Raw genomic sequence first — 20,707 nt, forward strand, 5'->3', positions numbered from 1 at the left:
TAATCAAGAAAAGCTGGGTTACTCTTTACCGCTGGCGGTAGATACTCCACAGATATTGTTGGCCATCTTGAGACTGTAAATCAAAGAAGTACCCCATTTGTTGTGAACTGTTCCAAGACTTCTTAAGCTGCTCAAATGCTGGGAAGAGAGCCCCAATCTTGAATTTGCTAGGAAGACACCTGTTTGTGTTCATAGACGTTTGTGTTACCTACATTTCCGTGTCCTACCTATTTTGTGGATCCCACTCGATTAGGTGACATACCCATTCCATTAAGAATGGACAAACTCAACCCTATCCACCAGCTCCAACCCATAACTTCCCTCAGCATTCTAACTCCAATACCTCAGAAAATGGCAATTAGTAATTTCAAATATAATTGAAAACAATAATATCCAAACTTGAGAATAAACACTCCATGAAAGGATGCCTGCAGAAAGGAGCAATCTCTAAAAAAAAATTGCTAAATGAAAGGATGCTCAATTAAATGCAACTTGAGAACAAGTCTATAATATGTTTCTTTAATTCTGACAATCAATGAGTTACAAATACCACTTTTCCCTTGTGTCGCTCAGCATAATCTTTCAATACCGATAAAATAGCATCTAACACATGCTTCAAGCAGAGCTGATAGCAAATTAAATGAGTGTTAATAAACAAAAAGTCCCTACTTGTCGAGGGTTCAACAGGGGGGAGAGGCGCCAACGGGTTTGCCAACAAGACAATGGGCCTCATTACGAGTCTGGCGGTAACCCTGCCGGTTCCACTACACATATTACAAGTCCGGCGGCACAGGTAGTCAGGCGCCAGTAAAATATAAATGCCCATTCCCATAGAGTCCAAATGGACTCTATGGGAGTGGGGACTCAGAAGCACCAGCACTGTTACTAATGGTGCCAGTGTTTCTGTGAATGGTCTGCCTACCGTGGTCGAATCGCCCAGCAGAATCAGACCTGTGGGGCACAGCAGCCATGGCAGGCAGACACGAAGTTTTCCGGTCTGGAAACAAGAATGCCAATGAGCTTACCAGCACCCTAGTTTCCAGACTGGAAATCTTATAATGAGGCTCAAAAACTTTATGAAGGCATTACAGTGCATTGGAACCCAAACACCTTCAAACAATTATAACATGTTGGCCTCTGTAGATGCCAGATAAGATTAATATGTATTAACGAGACTTATCTTTGGCCCCAAGCCCATGGACCTTATCTCTCCTGCCCTGAAATCTCTCCACTGGCTCCCGGTGGCTGCAAGGATCAAGTTCAAGACCCTCAGCATCCTCCACAAGGCCTTCTGGGGCTGGGGCCGCGCTACATTCAACACTCTCTTCCTAAATACCTTCCTTATAGAGCCCTTTGCTCTCCTGCCTCCAACTCTCTGAGGGTCAGACCCTTCTCCAGGCAGAGAGTAGGGGGAAGATCACTTTCCTCTGCAGGTGTCTCACTCTAGAACGGCCTTCCTGTCCCTCCCGGACCACCTGAAGTTTCTGGAAGCAGCTAAAAGCCTTCATTTTCTCCTCTGCTTTCTCTCCCTCCCCTTCTGACCAACCTGTCTGCTGCGCAGACTGGTTCCTTGGTTACCCTCACTGGGTACCTGTCTCCTCTTGACCGGTCTCCTCCGCACTGCCTCTGGGCATGTCGCGCACTAGGGTATGTAACTATTGCCTCTACAGTCCCACGTCTCCTTGCACTTACCCAGAGCTGTGCTGCCCTGGCTGCACTTATTCAGCAAAATGCTGTCCTAATTGCACTTTCCCCTCCCCCCTTGCAGTTCCCCCGTCCCCTTCCCCTGCACTTTGCGTTACCACACTTGCATGATCTGAATAATACAAGGCCTAGTAAGATCGTTTGTCTTGCCCTCATTCCGTACTCTCCCTTGTCTTGTCGCACCTAGAAAAACATGTGTACAGGCGCATTATAAATGACTTATCATAACGTGAACAAGCATGCATTCCATATCACAGGCAATAGAAGTAATTTCATTAATAAGGTAGTTGGGGAGAATGTGACAATGAAACCACAGGAATCACTGGCCCTTAAAAGAGGGGTACAGGAAGGTAACCACGTTGCTTATTAAGTTAAAACACTGCATTAGTGTTGTCACTGTATTGTGAGTTCCCTGTGCTCTCCTTACTGTTGTGTGGAAGTAGCGCGCTGATGGGGATGGGCCAGCTGCTACCCAATGTGCCTACCTGGAGGTAGAAAGGCTAGTTCATGCTGCCTAGTACCACCATTAGATGCAGGATTCCCTTCCTTTAGGGACATTGGAAGGAGTAGAGTTTTGAGACTTGCAGCGGGCGCGAATGCAGGTGCTTGCAGATCTCTTGCTGCCAAATTGCCTGCCCAGTCCCATTGTTGGCTGCCCCCTCTGTTGTACTTCTGCTTCCCTCACTGTATCCTTCCCTCACCGACTTGTAAAGTGATCCATGCTCTCTGATGTTAGGGACGCACACAATAAATACTCCAATAATAATAATAATAATAATAATAATAATAATAATGACAATAATAGTAAAAGTACAGTGAATATCCATGAGGTGGGAGATAAGTAGTCCGGACGAGGGGATGGCAAATTCCACAGTTCCTGAAACCGTGCTGATAACTGGAAAAAAGGATACACCAGAGACACATATCCTGGAAGAAGAAGCCAGGATGCATTGGGGCATGCTGTGCTTTGCAAGCCCCAGCACTGAGCCGTCAGCAGGAATCAGGCAGAGAGACAGGCAGCTCTGCTCAACATGCCAAGTGGAATTCCAAGATGTCACTGACAGACACTCAGGCCTTTAAAGCCACTGCCGCTCTGCAGGGCAACAATCAAGCATGTCAAGGAAGCAACCACTCACATGAAGAGAGCAAAACCTACCTAATGTGGATAGTTAGAAAACGGTTAGGCATTATTCAATCCAAAGAGAGAGTTCAATCTAAAAGGAGGAATAGCCAATGAGAACGGCAGCAGATGTTAGGCCCCTCCTGAGGAAAGATTAGAGACACAGAAGGGGTCAGAGGCCTGGAGGAGACAGGCGAGTCTGCTCACACTCCCTTATCATCTAGGGAGATACCTGTAGACCCAACACAATACACAACTGGAGAAAGCAGACACGCCTACTCTTCCTCCCCTGGTAATAGGGCAAATCCTAGATGAAGAGAGTCAGAAAAAAGACAGTATGGAAGAAAACTGGGACAGCTTGGGAGAGACTGGCATGCCCAGAGCCCAAAAAAGAGTCCCACTACAGCCTTGGAAAGAGAGGTTTCCAGGATCTTTGGAAAAGTGCTCCAATGACTAAGGGAACTTGAAGGTGTCCAGAAATATTATTTTCACCAGTGACCCAAAAGGGCCAAGAAGGAGTACAGGAGGGTTTGCCAAGAATATCAACTGGCTAACAAAATTCGTGGTGAGGCTTGGAGGAACACCCATCTAAGTGTGCTGAACCCAAGGCCCATGAAGCAACAGTTGTGAGATCACAGTTAATCCTGAAACCGTATAGCTGAGCCCAAGGTGCAGGTAGGATCAGACAAAGGACCAGAGGTAATAACAAGATCATGAAGGGTTCAACTTGAGAAAACCAGAACTGTACTTATGGTCCATGAGAGACCAGAGAATATGAAGCGAAAACCCAAGAGACCCGGGAGAAAACCTGGTCAGTTGAAGACCGGACCAGGAGGTTGGTCTAATCGTCAATGGCGGGAAGGACTAGAGAGATGACAGAGAAAGCTTGAGATCAAGATGAATCCACACAAGCTACCTGAGAGGCCGGTTATAGATGAGAGACATCCAACGCCACAAGGACCATGGGGTTCAGATTAAGGGGTTCATCCCAGAAAACAACTGCAAGTCTGCTGTCCAAGTCTTGGTCCTCTCCCACCGGGATAGTGGCGGTGCCCTTTTTAGGATGGCCTTCCCACGACTACCCTGGAACCCCTGAGATGTGTCCTGCATGCTGAAGCACAACTGATCAAAGGACTCCACAAATTAGACCACATCACCCCATCCCGCATTAGACTCCACTGGCTCCAGCTGCAAACCCGTATTATCTTCAAATCCTGCTGCATCATCTAGCAGGCTGTCACCCTGAAGCCCCCAAGATACCTCACTGCGAACCTCAGCATTTCCAGAGGCGTACGATCCACCAAAAGTGAGAACATGTGAGCTCTGCCATTGCAGGAAGGAAATAAACAGAAGAAACGTATTTTCCCTATACGCCCCATGACTATGCAAACTCCTCCCCGTCAACATTAGGCTCATCCACTCGCTTCTGTAGTTCAGAAATTAACTCAAGACCCTCCTCTTCAAGAAATGGCTACTCCCTAACATCTAGGTACACAGACCCTCCCCGCCTGAGACTGAGTGATCTTTTCCCCACTGTTTACTCCCCTGATTGGTTGTAGATCCTGTGCTGCCAAATTGCCCGCCTTCTCTCACCCATGTTCTTAGCTCTTTGCTCCCTTCTTTCTCTGCTTTACTCGTCATTTTCTAACTCCTGTGATTGCAAAACACCCTAAAAATAATACTAATATAGGTCTTGCACAAGATAGGGAAAGCAGAGAAGCCCAAGCTGTGAGTACCTGCTTCAAGAGCCTACCCTAAAGAATATTTGTTTTGCACAGTAGATTAGGCCTGGCCTTCTGAAGTGCAGGTTTTGGGCATCTGTGTAGAACCATCCATTTGAACATTATATTATATAGATTAGGGTAGCCGAAAGGCTAAGGACTGCTCAAGAGTAGATTTAAAATGTAAGTTGCCCATTCTTTTGGAAGGACTTTGGGCATCATTACAAGTTTGGTGGTATCTCTGTGGTAAATCCGCTGAGATACCACCAAACAAATTTACTGTTACCACCACTTAATCTGGCAGAATTACAGTGTTAGTCCCCATTTATTGAAGTCCATAGGAATCCATGGGGATTTCTGCGGAATTACCACCGACAGTGATTCTGCTGCAAGGTAATTCTGCCGATTTGGATTTTTTTTGCTGAATAACCTTCTGCTGGAGGATTTTCCTCCGCTTTACCTCCAAACGCATAGTTCGGTGTTGTGGTAATGAGGAGGTAATGCAGTGGTAAATCTCTTACAACTGCATTATCACCGATTTTGGGCACACCGCCAAAGACAGAGACTCATAAAATTAGGGTGCTTTCTTTAAGTTCTCTGAAGGAGGGAGAACTGGCGATACCAGATTATATCATGGGCTCCACTTGTTATTGTCTGCACTTACTCACAGTTTTTCTCTGTAAGTATTTTTTGGTTGGAGCTCCGCTCATAGAGCCATAGGAGGCACACCAATCCATATCTATAGAAACCAGTTAAATAAAGTGTGGGAGTTAAAACCCTATCTGCCTTGTCTGGTGTGTCGTTGCTCGGCCGACCACATGTCTTTACACCTTCTGGAGGAGTGGGGCAAATCCAGGGGAGGCTAATAAGTTACTTTCAATGCCAAGACATTGATGTGGAACATTCTGGGGCTAATTTTGAGGGTATACACGCATTTCACCGCAGGTTTTTTCTTCGCCGGTTTTTTTTTAAAAAAAACTTGCTTTTTTTTATTGGGGGGGTTAAAAAATTAAATATGTGGTTGTGGGTGTAAGGGAATAAAAAAAAAGGAGGGCTTGGGGGGGTAAACCCCCACCCCCCAAAGAAAACAAAAAAAACGATGAGTTTTTCGAAAAAAAATGGCGATGAAAAAACCTGCGATGAAAAATACCGCAGCGAAATAACGTAGAACCATTTTGAGGTGGGCATACTGGAAACGTAATGCCAGTGAGTCAGTCAAATTACTTTATTTTGGCTGCAAAAGCCATAAAGGTTCACATATAAAAGACATCTCATATCAATATTAAAAACAAATAGCCTAAATGTAAATACATATGAAACGCCAAATTAAAATTCACAGTATAGATAAATTGATAAGATCACATGCATGGGTTTAAAATGTACAATAAGTTCCAAACAGCTTCGATTCCTGGAAAGATAGGTCAATTACAGCACTGGTCCCTCATGTGCCTGCCCCTTACTAATTCAGGGCCTTATTTCTCAGCCACCAAGCCCTGTAGAAATATCGAGCAGTCCCAAAGGTAATATAGGGAATTAGAGATTGGGATAAATGCTGGAGTGCAGGAGCAGCTTGACGAATTTCCTTGTCTATAAAAATGTGGTGCAAATACACGCGCCTCAAATGTAGTGTCTTTTCGCAAGTTAACATACAGTATGTGAGTCTTTCGTTAAAAAGACCAAACAAAGGACATGTTGCTACAGCATCCAGTCTCCAAGTTACGCAAAAAACTGCAACAGGTAAAATTCCTAATCTGAAGCAAAGGTACAAAGATTGCTCAAGAGCAGAGCCAATTGTGTGCAGATATACTTTAAAACCAGACTCGAGTCCGGCTTCTAAATAGGATGGGCCCAATTTCAAAGATGCAGCATTCACCATTTCATTTTCCTGTGTTCTCCGCATCATGTGAGCGTTCAAGTGCTTAATCTCCTGATTAGAGAGAGCCTGTGGTTGTTCTCAAAGATCCAACATATCCAGGTTTAACAGGGATGCCTTCACGTGGGCAAGCCATTTGAGGTTTCTCCCACCTGCTAAACTCATGACATGCACTTGCCCTTCCCGCTGCTTTACCAAATCTCTCGAACTCCATAGCTTGACCCAATATAAAACCAGTTTAAAAGAGGCATATAGTGTTACTGGTAAATGATTAAGTTCGAGTTGGAGTGTCGCAGAAGGAGCACTAACTGTAATAGCAATTTTTAAAGAAATGTATTTTCGCGGATGCCTAGCCTGCTTAAATTGGCATGACCCCACAGTTCTGCCCCAAACAAAGCAGCTGGTATAGCTTGCTTCTTCAGTACATCAAGGGCCGGAGAAATAGCACCACTCCCATGGCGATGGAAAAAAGTATGAATACCGCCACCAAATCTTTCCAGTGTAAGAGCTGACCAGGCAATTTAGCCACCCCACCCGCCATTATCTTGAAAACGTACTCCCAGGTAGTCATTGTGTGCAACTTGCTCGATGGCCCCCTTCTCAGTAAATAAATCAATAGATCTTTTTTGGGAAAAGGGAGGCTTAAAAATCCTCACTTTTGACTTGCCATGGTTTCGTTTTGATGAAAGCATCTTGCATTTATTCTGGATAATAGAAAGGGCCACTCTAAGACCAGCCAGGGAGGTAGCAAGTAGCACCGTATCATCCACATAGAAGAGGGCAGGGTATTTATCAAGAGCCAATCTTGGAGTATGCTGGCACCCCACCCCCAATGCATCAACAACTTCTTGGATGTAGATGTTAAAAAGTAGGGGCGCCAGGACTCAGACATGCCTAACACCCATGCAGACATCAAACTATCCCGTCACCTCCCCGCCCAGGACGTAGCAGACTCTAGCCTTGTTGCCAGTATAAAGGGCAGACATTATTGCAACCAAGTCTACAGGGGCACCAGGTCTACAGGGGCATGGCGAGTTAGCAAATTTGCCAGAGAACATCCCTAGACACTGAGTCAAATGCAGTTTGTAGGTCTAAGAAAGCGAGGTAGAGGTGCATTTTGTTTAGAACAGTGTATTTTTGGCTAAGTAGGTGTAATAAAAAGCAGTGATCCAAGGTACCTCTGTTGTGCCGGAACCAAGCCTGGAGGTCGCTGATCACGTTTGCACTGTCTGCCCAATCTTGCAAGCATGATAACAGCAACTTGCCAAATAGCTTACCCGCTCCATCCCAAAGGGAGATTGGACGATAATTTATTGGCTGTTCATCGCCTCCCTTTTTGTAGATAGGAACTATAGTGGCATTCCTCCATGAATTTCGTATATCACCAGTTGCCAAGATTGCATTAAAGACTCTGGTTAACACCGGCGCCCAAACTGTTGGTGCATCTTTAAAAAGGTCTGCCGCAATTAGATTTGGGCCCGCTGCTTTTTGGTTTTTTAATTATTTAGTAGCGTTGGCCACTTCGCTAACCGTGAATGCCAGTTTGATTCTGGGAGAGAGGCTTCTTGGGGCCAAAATCGCCTCCTGTGTTGGTCCTCCAGCATAGGCCTTTACGCATAGCGTTTCCGGTAGACCCCATTTTTGGTCATTTGTATGGTCGAGCGGACGGGTGGATCATAACTTATGATTCCACTGCTCCTTTCCTCTCGGCCATGCAAATACTCCATCATTTGCACCATCATGGATTTTCATGTTGGCGCAAATGCTGGGGATCCCTATGGAGTAAGCTTGCTTTTTGCACCAACAAGTAGGCAGACTCCATAGGGATCCATTGTAAACGCTGCCTGACATGTGTACATGGCAGGTGTCGTTGACTCAATTTACACAGCGGAGTGCAAAAGGGGTGGGGGAAAAGGAACGTACATGCTTGTATGCCGCCTTCTGCCCTCCCTTTTTGCAATGCGCCATGCAAATGACCAAAATAAGGCGGCGGAGACCTGTGAATATTGAAACCAAAAAGTAACAGGTCCCTGCCAGTATGCGGTGATTTTACTGAATGGAAAATAACGAACAACATTTTTACCTCAACCTTTTTACCTAAACAAATACAGATTTTTTTAAAATATATAAATAAGGGGTTAAAACGGGGGGCGAGTGGCTTGGGGTGGGATTATAAATGAAGGGAAACAGTGGGGTCTGTAGGGGGCCCCCAAATTAAAAAAAGAAATTGGTATTTCTTTTGTTCAAATTGTTTAGTTATAAATGTTTTTGTTATTTTTCAATTCGGTAAAATCGCATGTAACCTTCCCTGTCGTCTCTTTACGGGGACTTCCAATATGAGCCCCACTGTCTACATTAGCAATGATAATGCCACTGTGCTGCTCTTCATTTTTCATTTTTTAACCTGTGAATGTCAAGCCAATGAAGGAACTGCCTCACTATGGGAAATGATGTGGGAAAACTCACATGTTTTCTATTGTCTTATCTGGGAATTTATATAGATAACTTAGACATTGGCAGCAATTAGAGATCATATAAAGTATAGTTATCTTTCCGCAATGTGCATCCTAGGTGCACGACCCGCTCTACTTTTCACCTGTGTGTGCTGGATTTTAATGCGAGTATGGATGTCATGGTTGACTATATATTTCATCAGTGTGCTAGTTTCAGGAGGATCAGGGAATGCTTGGAAGTTACTGGCCATCTTTACCTTGATGTTACGGCACAGGAGTTGATGTGTGAATAATGGGTCCCTATTTCACAGAATTACCACAATCTAGGCAACATTCCTGAAAAAGATGGTCTAATCTTACATGCCATCGAAACCGGTCGACCAACGGGCCATGAGGGGTCTCATGACCATTGTGATATCCCAGACAACAAGGTAGGATACATTATATAATAATTATAACTGCACTCAGATGGGCACTTGTTTTTAACATATTTTCGAGCACAACCAATTGTGTTTGGTATATTTGATACCTTTGGGTAAATACATTTATTTACAAAAATCCCAGGGTTACAAATGTATATTGTTTCCACCAGTCAGTCAGCTATTACTGACAGGATCCAATATCTAGTCCTGTCTGACCAATAATAGCCGATTTGTTGTACCTCGGGTTGATTTTAATTTCAACGGATTTGGATATAATTAATTCAATTGGTCGTGATTAGGGACAGTTTCTTTTTCACTATCCCTGCTAGATAGGCAGCGCACCATCCACCACCTATGGCCAGGCTCTCCTGTCAGGGACAGGGTGTTCTTCTATTGGGGACAGCCCGGAAATAGTTAAGGCTATGACTGAATGCATTACATAGAGAAGGGGAGAGTGTCAGAGGGATTGGGTATGATGGGAAAAACAGAGGTAGCAGTAGGGTGTATGACAATCAGAGCCTACACCAAGAAACTTCCATCCCTCAGGTCCCTGTTCTAACTTTGATGACCGAGTGGCATCCCACGCTGAGCTCTTGTAAAATAGATTGGCCTAGTAATAACCACATTTTAGATAAATAATGCAGGTTCTGGGCATTTTTTATCTTACTGGATAGATATGCTATAAATTCTTCTCAAGACCCGCCAAGAAGACAACAAGTGTAGACAGGGAACCCTGGAAAGATTGTACCTATTCCCAAAGTGACTTTGAATGGGGCATCACCTTGCATTCCTTTTTAAAGAGGACCAGACACTCACTTGGGCCTGAAACAATGCATGCTGGACAGACAGAGACTGCCACTCAATTCTGTGTTAAGAGGGCATACATTTAAAAAGAAAAATACAGCAACTTAATCCACTAAAGAATATCCTGCCTTAATTTAGATTTCCCTGGAACGGAAAACTGAATAGTTATAGGATGCCAACATCGGGAAGAAACATAAAAAGACAGCATCTCTCTGTCGATATATGGTTACTACAGGTTAACTGCACACTTGAGGCCTCATTACAGCCACAATAGATTTGTTGTACAGATTACCATGAGAGGTAATTTCCTAAGGGCAAACCAGTCCCTCTCCACAGTGTGCAGAAAATGGGGACCACACCTTTAACATATTGTCCTAGTTGGCAGAAGGGAGAGTGGGGTTATCGCCCTATTAGTGACTCCAGCAAGCCCTCTTCTTTTAATTGGCCTGACCGTTGAAGGCCGTTAGGGTATGTTGCAAGCTGTACCAAGGAATGCCGGAATTGCAGAGGGTGGACATCTTGTGGGCTAGCATTTTTAAAGTCCTAGCTTGCCCTGCAACTCCTCTTTTACCTGGGTACCAGCACGCATCCCTCCAGGCACTCCGAGTGTCTCCAAGTGTGTCATTTAGAGGCCTATTGCTTGTCACCTACAAGAGGAACCACTCACAGGACACTGCTCTCCTATTGCAACTGTCACGACTCGCTCCCTTCGCTCCCGTTCCCGCCACTTGGGGGCATGTTTTGGGGCTTATTCCTTGCTGGACATTTCCTCCGAACCTAATGCCACAGTGCTGTAATGAATTGGGAGCGCTAAATCCCTATGTTCCAAACTACTTCCCTTCCGGATCCATTCCAGGTTTTTGGCAGCCAGCATGCTTCTTTAACCAAATGACTGTGCTTCCCAGAATGCCTGGCCCACTGCTCCACCTCCACCCTTGCAGGACAAGGTTGGGTGGAGGATAGGCAACACCTGTGGCTGCAGGTGCAGCAGTCAGCACACCAGAGGCGTGTGCTCGTTTAACAGCTTTAAAAGCCTCAGTCTCACTTCAGTCCAGCGCTGGTCATCGATTGCAGTGTTCCTGTTTTTGACTAGTCCCTGGTTCCTGGTTCCTTGCCTTTGTACCTACTTCCTTGTTCCTGTTTTCTTGTTTCCTCCGCCCTGAAATTCGGATTCATGCGCTAATTGATTTCTGCTCCCTTGATTTCCCTTTTTGTCTTCCCCTGTTTGCAGGCAGCATTTCTCAGTGCTCTCCCCTTTTAGATGCAGCCCAGTTTGTCTGTGTTCTATATTTCTTTGACTCTGTCCTTTGCTGCTGATACCCATTTGCCTTAGCCTTCCTCTTAGTTTAGTTTCCTGTCTTTTCCTTGGAGGGGTAGGGAAAAGTTTGCATAGGTTATTTCATTTTTCCCTGCTCCTGATCCTTACTTTCTAGAGGATCCATTCCATGTTTTCCATTGAACTTCTGCATCCATTTCCCATTTGATCATTAGGTGTGGTGTGTGGTGGTAGCTAGCTCCTGTGTGAATGCTTATGTTTTCCCCTCTAAGTTGTAATCCCTATTCCAACTTAGGTATTTAGTTTTCTGCAGCGGATCACGCTCCGCTGCCTTCCAGTCTCCGCCCTTGCCCTGCGGGCTCTCCACATTGCAGCGGATCTCACTCTGCTGCCTTCCAGTCTCCGCCCTTGCCCTGCGGGCTCTCCACATAGCAGCGGATCACGCTCTGCTGCCTTCCAGTCTCCGCCCTTGCCCTGCCGGGCTCTCCACATTGCAGCGGATCTCGCTCTGCTGATTCCCAGCCTCAGCCCTTGTCCTCTGGGCTCCCTGCCCGGCAGCCTGCCTCACTCCGGCTGCCTTCAGCCCTTGTCCTCTGGACCTCCCTACTACTCCCATTGCTGTTATAGCCTTTCTGGGTCCCAGATTCACCAACAGGATTCGTGGGCTAGCTGACATTCAAGAGGTGTATCCCGTCCTCGTGAGTACAGTTCTTAAATTCCCTTATGTAATACCATCAAGAGTGTTAGTACACAGATCCTGTCATTGCTTGCCCTCCACGTGGGTTTAGCGCTGTCAGTACCTGTAACAGCAATTGGGGGTAAGGCGCTTGCCGACTTTCCTCGCGGTCAGGTGCTTACCCCACATCCCTTTTCATATATTGGTTTTGACGTCACACTCTATTTGCACTCCTGGGTTCTAGCATACCTGAGTCGTTGTTCCTGGGTGCACATTTCCCTTGCCATATTCGCTGCCTTTGTACTCGCCTGACTAATCCTGACAGCAACCTCCTCACTTTTCTCTGCGTATACATTTCTCCCACTTTCTCTGGTTTATTTTCATGGGTACCATCTGAAGCTTCCATACAGTGTCTCATACCTTCTTCTCTGTCCAAACCTTCTGTCATACTCACTCCTCTCCAGCACAAAGCAGTCTTACCACGTGGCTTCATTTTCTGTGTGTTTTTTTGTGGACAATGGAACTATGCAGGTAGGTTTTCTTTTACCAGAGTCAGGCATTACACGGCCTGCGTTAGCGGCCGTGTAGTTATCGTTAAGCTGCTCAACTCATAGGAAGAGCACATTTTGGACGTTTTATAACTTCGCTCCCCCTGGGCGAATCCTTACCAAACTTTGCACAAGAGAAGTATATGGCCCATTCTGAATGTCTTTGGTAAGTTTGGTGAGATTTTATCAAGGGGGGTGAAAGTTATAAGTGGGGTCCCAAATTCTTTTTTTCCATAGACTCAATGGAAACATTTTTTTGCTCACACCTACAGCCTAAACCGCTGGACGGATTTTCACCAAATTGAGCAGGAGCGGCAGCCTGGTCCCGAAAGCGTGCTTTTGTACATTTGGTGTAAATCCGTCCAGTAGTTTTCTTTATAACGGGCTAAAAGCAGGTACAAAAAATGTGTGATAACTGGGTTCGGTCGCAGACCCACTTCCCAGTTCGGTCCGCGGACGGGCATCCGATAGGCCCAGAGGGTTATGTGATGTCCGCAGACATCGGACGTGCCCACTGATTGGATGGTGTAAAGCGTGAAGTGTGTCTGATTTTTGGAAACGCCTGCCATGTTGGATTCGCGGACAGTAACCAGTGTCCGCGAACATTGCAGTAAAAACATATTAAAAAACACAACATTGCTCTTGTCAAACTTATCAAACAATCTCTGGGGAGGTGAAGGGTGATGATGATGGGATGGGATATGGCCGTAAGAAGCCAAAAAATTGGTGATTTTCACTGCCAAAGTCTGCAAACAGTCTGGATGTTCGGGTACAGTCCTGTGATGTCCACAAACACTTCAGATGTTCGGGGACATCTATGCCTATTTCTGCATTACAGGGTTGGTGAAAAGCAGTTTTGGGACGGCTTATAACTTTGGCACCACTTAAGGAAACTGCATGACATTTTGGAATTCTATTCTAGACCTGATTCTGAATGGTTTTGCAATGTTTGGTGGGATTTGGTCAAGAGGGGGCCAAACTAGCGGGGGGGTCCCAAAATATTGCATAGGCTTATAAATGAGATGCCAATTTAACGAATGTACACAAAAGTTTGCAAATCTAGATATAAATGTTTTTGTAAATTTTGGTGGGATTTTGTCAAGAGGGGGCTAAATTAGAGGGGGGTCTCAACATTTTTAAATGGCTTATAACTTTGTTGCCGTTTGACGAATGTGGACAAAAATTTCCAGAAAGATTATAGACCCAACCTTGAATGTTTGTGTGAAGTGTGAATGGGTTTTATCAAGTGGGGGCTAAGTTATATGACTTTTGTATGTACATACATTTTGATACTGTAGAAAAAATAAAACATGGGCGGATTTCCAGCAAACGCATGTAAGGAGCATTGGCAAGGACCTTAAAGCATGGTTTTGCAAATGTGCCCGTGTTTTATTTTTTTACAACTGTCATAATGCAGGTACAAAACATAGTGATATACTTTTGGTGACTGAGGTATAGCCTGTGGCATTGGACAATGGCCAGATTGTCTGGGTCATGGCACAAGGTCATGATCCGGACAATCTGGCTACTGGCCATGACCACGAGGGACAACAAATGGGGTTAAAGTGGCCATGTCCACCTGGGACCGGCTATGTGGTAAAGTTATTTGAAAGTGTGATAGGTTTGAAAGGGAAAAAAAATTGTGCTTGTGATAATATGATCATAGGGTTCTCTCTTTGACTTCTGCAGGCTCCCATGGAAAGGGAAGAGGGGCCCTGTACAGTGCCCTGCCTTCCCTTTTTTTTACTTCTATTTTTTAACTGTGAAAGAGGTGGTTCCTAAAGGAACCTTCCTTTTGTTGTTTGATGTATTTTATTTTTTGCAGGAGAGGTTAGAACATAATGTGGGGAGGAAATGAGGGAAGAGGCACCAAGTACTAATATGGAGTGGCAGGTGGGCAGGGGAAGATGTTGCGCGTGTGTTACTTCTATGGTAGGGGCAGTGTTTCTCATGCTTCTTGATTAAAGTTTCCAAAGCACTTCGAAATGGATTCCCCATGCAGAGTGGTGTGTTGCAGTATATACAGAGGACTGTTGATCAACAGCATATTTTATTGCTTGCAAGGTAGCTGCTGGGATTTTGTGTCCCACAGAAGTAGGCTGTGCGGTTACAGTATTGGCTGAGGAAGATGAGGTGGAGGAAGACAGCCTTGCTAAGAAAGGAACAGCCATTCTGAGAGCTTTGCGGTGGTGGGATTAGGTGTGGCGGTGCATGGAGGTGGTCCAGCAGGAGTACTGTCCAGGTAGTCCGTGACTGAGTATACTCAGTGCATTTCACTTTGGTAGCTTTAGCCTTTGGTAGATTCCCAACAGTGGTAATGAACTGCCACACGCATGATTCTCTCTGGCTCTCTGGGTGCTAGAGGTAGGCACTTCCTCTACCTCACGTTGTAGGTCATCTTCATTGTCTTTGGAAGTACTGCACTTTTTCTGTTGTGTAGGTCATCCAGCTGGTGGTGGTGGTGGCTCTTGGGGAGGAAGGATGGCAATAACTGATGCCATTTATAAGATAAAAAGCAGTTTTGCCAATATTCTTCCATGTATGTGCTTTGTACTAGATTGGTAATGGATAATGAGTAAGTTTAGGTGTAGGAGCTGTGCAAGGGTACATTTTGAGCTTGAAAGTTACTAGGTTGGTAGAAAATGCAGTTCCGAACAGTCCTCGAAGCACGGACCCGATCGTGAAGTGCGGATGCATTCGTGGACACGGCATCATGCCGCGCATGAGTGCATTTTCACATTCCCCTTTCCGGAAAGGTCCGAAATTACGTCAGACGTTCGTGGACATCAACGGATGCAAAAACAGTGGAAAAAGTTGCAAAAAGTGTATAGAAGTGTAAAAAATGATGCTAGAATGTGGGAAATGGCAGTTTTAAGGTGAAACTTTATAAATTGGACAAATATTTTGCTATATTGGGGTAAGTATGATATTAATAAGTTGTGGGAAAATCGCATGCACTCGTAAAAATCCATGAAATTCATTGAAAAATCTTTGGTAAAGGGATGTTATAGTTAAGTTGCACGAATAAAAACCTATGAAATTCAATTAAAAAACGTTGTTAAAGGGACGTTATGGTTACAAGTAAAACAGAAAAACCTCAGAAATTCACCAGTTATTAAGCTAAGCAACCATAACTTGCGGCACCACCGTGCACTGCTAAGACTAACACCCAGGACATCAAAGATGACATCACAAATGTCATTGATGGCCAGAACCACACAATCCTTTGGAACCTTCAGCAACATAATGTAACTCAGCCCTTAGCATGACCAAAAGATCACATAGCACCAGGGTGAAGCAAGTGCAGCATCCCCTACCATGTCACAACTGACATGTTAAAACCGCTGCACGGAGCTCCTGGTGCAGCAGTTTATTGTAAGGGAGACTAGGGTGGGGGTTTGTCAAGTACTCTGCTCTCTGATTAACCTTGTCCTTCCTTTCCTGCCCCTTTGTGCATCACTATCTTGGAGCCTTCCACCCCCCACGCCCCATCTCCATACATTGCTATCCCTTGCCTGCATCTGTTCCCTTCCCAGAGCCTCGTCTCCGGCTTCTGGGTGTCTTCCAGCCCTCATGCACCCCGATTCTGTTCTCCTCTCCACCCCTGCCCTTGTATCTGTTTAGCTTCTCACCTCATTCCCTGTCTTGGAGCTCCCAAGGTTTCAAATTCCTGCCCAGTCCTTCTCCTTCCTCCTCCTTCCATTCTCACTATTGCTGTTTCCCTGCCTGAATACTCAAGCGGCTAGAGTGGGGGCCAGAGTGGCAGAAAGGTGTAAGCAGGAAAATTGGCAGAGAAGGAAATCACGGCCGCCTCATGGAATGTGCTATATTAAAAAGATATGCAGAAGGACAGGTACATTTTCAGAGTGGTCATGGTAAGCGCCATGCATGCTGAATGTGGCCCCTGAAGTGCCATGTTCGGCATTACGCAAGTTTCCAAAACATAGCATGCAAAGCTTCAAAACATACCCTGAGATAGTTGTGAATGTTCCTTATAGAGTGCAGGTGGCACACCAACCACTGCATGTAGATCATCAAGTCTTCCTGAGTCACCAGATTGGCTGATTGTGCCTGTCCCGTCAGAAGGTTCTCGCGAGCTGTGGAAAGTCGTTTAGCCCTTTGAAGAGCATCATTGTACTCCTGCATAATACGAGCTACTTGTTTCTATGAAAAACGAAGCAAGAAAAGTATGTGTTTTATAGTCAAAGCATTATTTATATGGAGTGAACTGGTGTTTACTGTGGAACAATACATTGATTAAAAAAAATCGAATAATTGCGGATAGGCACAAATAAATTCTGGCTCTAGCCTGCTCCTACCCTCAAGTTGCAAGAAACAGTTAATAGAAAGAGAGACAACAACAATTCTTGTATTTCAAAATCTTAAACAATAATCTTTAGTCAGACAGTAGTAGAAAACTAGCATCCAACATGTTCATGTAAACCCACGACCGGCACACTCCCCTTCCAGCTGTACTTTATCCAAGTTTTTTATTCCAGGAACAAGGGCTTTGCTTCTAATACGACTACATCTACTTTGAACACATTTCCAGTTACAATAGTTTCAAAACTGATATTCATTGCCTCCTTAGCACACCAGGGGAAGATCAGAATTCGCTTTTTTATTTATACGTAATTTAACAATAAAATTGTTTGATATTATCCACATGTAATCAGCATACTGTGCAACACTTGATCCGTAGGGATTAAAGATAAGCTTGGTTAGAGACACACATTTGAAGAAACTATGATTTTTCATACATTTGCTCAACTTTTTAATTCAGGATCTATATAGAGGGAGGACATAACTTTGAGATGGGAGTGAAGCGTCTTTCAAAGAGCACTCTACAATCGTCGTAAAATAGTTCATAAAAAAGATAGAAAATAAAATAGGGGCCACCCTGAAGACACCCCCTCCTGATTAGCAGATCAACACCTGAAACTCCAGAATAATGTGGACAATTCCCAGATTCATCATTACCTATGCTATATAGCTAACCTGGGAGCCAATGCACTGACACAAACTGCCTGCATCATTTCTAGTATTGTATAAAGAGAAAATTACCTCTTACTCAACAGATCCAAAATAGAGGATTTGGCTTTAGAAGACACAGAGAAAAGCAGAATATTGTCATTAGACTTCAGTCCACCTTCATCCCATAAACCAGAATGTTAATATTATTTGGTTGAAACTTACCCTTCTCCCTCCAAATGTAGTTGACAAAGGTAGAAAATTACATATGTATATATATTCACTGAAAAAATGTAGTTGAAGTTTAGTTAAGTTGACCAGATTTATCGCAACAAAACCTTTGAAATTCAGCAGATGTGGGAAGTCATGACCGCTTAACTCGGCATGTTTCAACTGATGTCCCCCATAATGCCATTTTGTACATGATTATGAATTCCTTCTTTTAGAATATGTATGTGCTTATGGGCTTTGCAACCGGAATGCACTGAGTTAACCCGGTCATGACATGTGCCCCCTCCCTTCACATGTATATTTATATGGGACCAGTCTGTTGTGTATTTTTGACACGGGTCGCAGGTGAACTCTCTTTGAGATTTGAAATTGTAAGCGGTTTGTTTTCCCATGAAGATTTGGGTGACACCTCAAGGTAGGACGGTTGCTACCTAGAGGCACTCCCTGTCAACAGCAGTCTCTATAGGAACTGCACATCTATTTTGGTTCAATTTTTCCATAGCGTGTCAGAGATTCTGTGCCTATTTCGGCTCATGAGTATGATATCCTTGGACTTACATATATGGTTGTGAGAATAGGTATGATGTTTACTTCATTACGCACCTGGTGGTTAATTTGGGATCACGCATAAGCGTGTGGGTTACCTGTAGATACACTGTTAAAAACCTTTAACATGACAGTCGGTATAATAGGGGAATAGATCTCTTGGAATATTCTAGGAATATTTCATGGTACTGGTGACTGAGTGTGATATACAATTAATGCCACAAATAGAGGTTACTACACTGGCTAGCTGTGAATATATGAGTGACTCAGGTGGAGGCTTTATAGAATGTGAACCCATGGCATGTTGACTTGGGAATGTACAGCTGGTGGTGACAGACTGATCTAATTTCTTTAGAAGATATATTATATATAAGGATATATTTCTTTTTGTTTATTGTATCCAGCTCCCGAAGAAGGGGATTCATTGCCCGAAACGTGTTGAGCATTGACCTCAATTGGGCATCAACAATAGATTAAGATTGACATTGTCTGGATGAATTAAAGTGTCTTTTAAAAAAAATACACTCATTTGGAGTTGATATTTGTAATTGATATGATAAGGCATTTATAATGAGCCCATACACAAGGGATTCAAAGCGCGGCGAGGCAAGGGAGGGGGAACAAAGGGAAGACAGACAATGATCCTACTAGGCCAGGTGACATTTAGATTGTGCAAGTGCAGGGGAGGGGTAAAGGGAAAGGTGCGAGAGGAGACGGGAGGGGGCAGTGCAGTACATAGGATAACCGTAACATAAATAAAAACCAATAAATAAGAAGCGCAGACAAGTGGTGGCAAGTGCCGGGGTAAGTGCAGAAATCAGGTGTGAGGTGCTGGTAGGGGCTGTAGGGATACAGCAACAGCCCCAAGTGCAGCGGGTTGTCAGGGGGGCAGTGCAGGTGTGCAACTGGCGGGGAGGGGAACTGGGCTCGTGAACAGAGGGTGGCCAGGTGACCAGTGCAAATTCTATATGAGCAGGAAGTTCAGCAGGGGAGAGGAGGAGAGAAAGCAGAATTCAACTGGCGGGGAGGGGACCTGGGAGCAGGGCAGAGGAGGAGACACATATAACACATATTACTATTTACATTGACATATTTAGCCAGTTATCTGGCATTAAGGTGTGCAGGGGACGGGAGGGCTCTGAGATTGGGCCCTTGCTTCTATATATTTCTATCTACTGCTCCGAGTCAGGACAGTTTTTCCCCCTCCGCACCCAACCTTTTTGATGATTTATTTTAAAAATATTTGGGTTTATTGAAACTTATTTATGTGTGCTCTATATCCTATTCTCAAAATGTGTATTGTATCCCTGTTTTTCAGGGTGACACACTCAAGGTATAGAAGCACCCATTGACTATCATGTCCTTTTCAAGAATCAATGACTTCACTGCTAAACATGTGCCAAGACTTTAGCCTTCTCAGCTGAAGAGGCATCTAGAATGTTGGCCCTAATTGGTCAGGTAGAAAGACCTCTGGATAATAACCAAGATCCAGCAAAATGGATATCTAAATTGGAAAGAATTATTAGGAGAGACATTTCCCAAAAGCTTCAAGCCACCAGACTAGTTGAATATTATAAATCATAGAAGATTCCTTGTGGCCTTAGGGTGTGCTTTCAACCAACTTTAGGTAAAGACAGAGTTGACTTTGTCAAAAGATGGGACCAGATCCTGAATAAATGTTCATTGGATTCTTCTTACTATCGAAAAACTGGCAAAATCCCTCACCTCGATTGACATTGAAATCACAGAACTGAAAACACAATTAAGCACTTTTAAATCTGAGGCAGAACCTAAAGTAACTTTAGAAGAAATGAACCCTAAACTTGCAGCATACTAACAGAACATTGAGCAAAGAAAGTTAAGGAAATTCAAGAGGGATACGTTCGACTATATGAACAATATAGTTTATACCTGGCAAGAATTTTACACCCAAAGATCACAGAACAGATTCCCCAATCCTAGATCAGGGGCATCTAGCTAAGACAAGAGTAGTAATAAGAGTTCTGAAGAGAAAATACAAGTGGATCCCTCGAATGTAGGTAGAACCCCAAGGGCTGGATCACCCTCTGATAGAAATCCACAACCAGGATTGTTGCATACAGTCACCACCCCCATTAGACCAGTCGCCAATCCTTTTTTAGGAGGAAAAAAACAAGGAGGGAAAAAAAGGCAAACCAGACAAACCAGACAAAGAAACAAATAACGACGAACGACAACATTGTTGTTAATATCTCTTGTAAAGTATTAACAGAGGGGCAACTCTCCATTTTAAACAAGGGCCTATCTTTTGTTCCAACTTCAAAAACCACGTTATTTGAAGAAAAGATTAACTTACACAAACCTTTGCGAAAGATATGTCTTA

The 20,707-nt window shown here is 44.2% G+C and overlaps 1 protein-coding gene across 1 annotated transcript in view; it reads right to left on the reverse strand.

Moving 5' to 3' along the window:
- The window catches only part of LOC138452879 (putative uncharacterized protein C6orf183), a 138,121-nt gene that overhangs the window by 28,075 nt on the left and 89,339 nt on the right, over nucleotides 1-20,707 (reverse strand). Inside the window, exon 3 of the mRNA XM_069605226.1 lies at nucleotides 16,567-16,761. Within this exon, the coding sequence (XP_069461327.1) occupies nucleotides 16,567-16,761 (195 nt within the window). The remainder of the gene's footprint in view (nucleotides 1-16,566; nucleotides 16,762-20,707) is intronic.

Source organism: Ambystoma mexicanum, chromosome 4p (genome assembly GCF_040938575.1).
Source record: "Ambystoma mexicanum isolate Mex_15411 chromosome 4p, UKY_AmexF1_1, whole genome shotgun sequence".
In the NCBI taxonomy this organism is placed as follows: Eukaryota; Metazoa; Chordata; class Amphibia; order Caudata; family Ambystomatidae; genus Ambystoma; species Ambystoma mexicanum.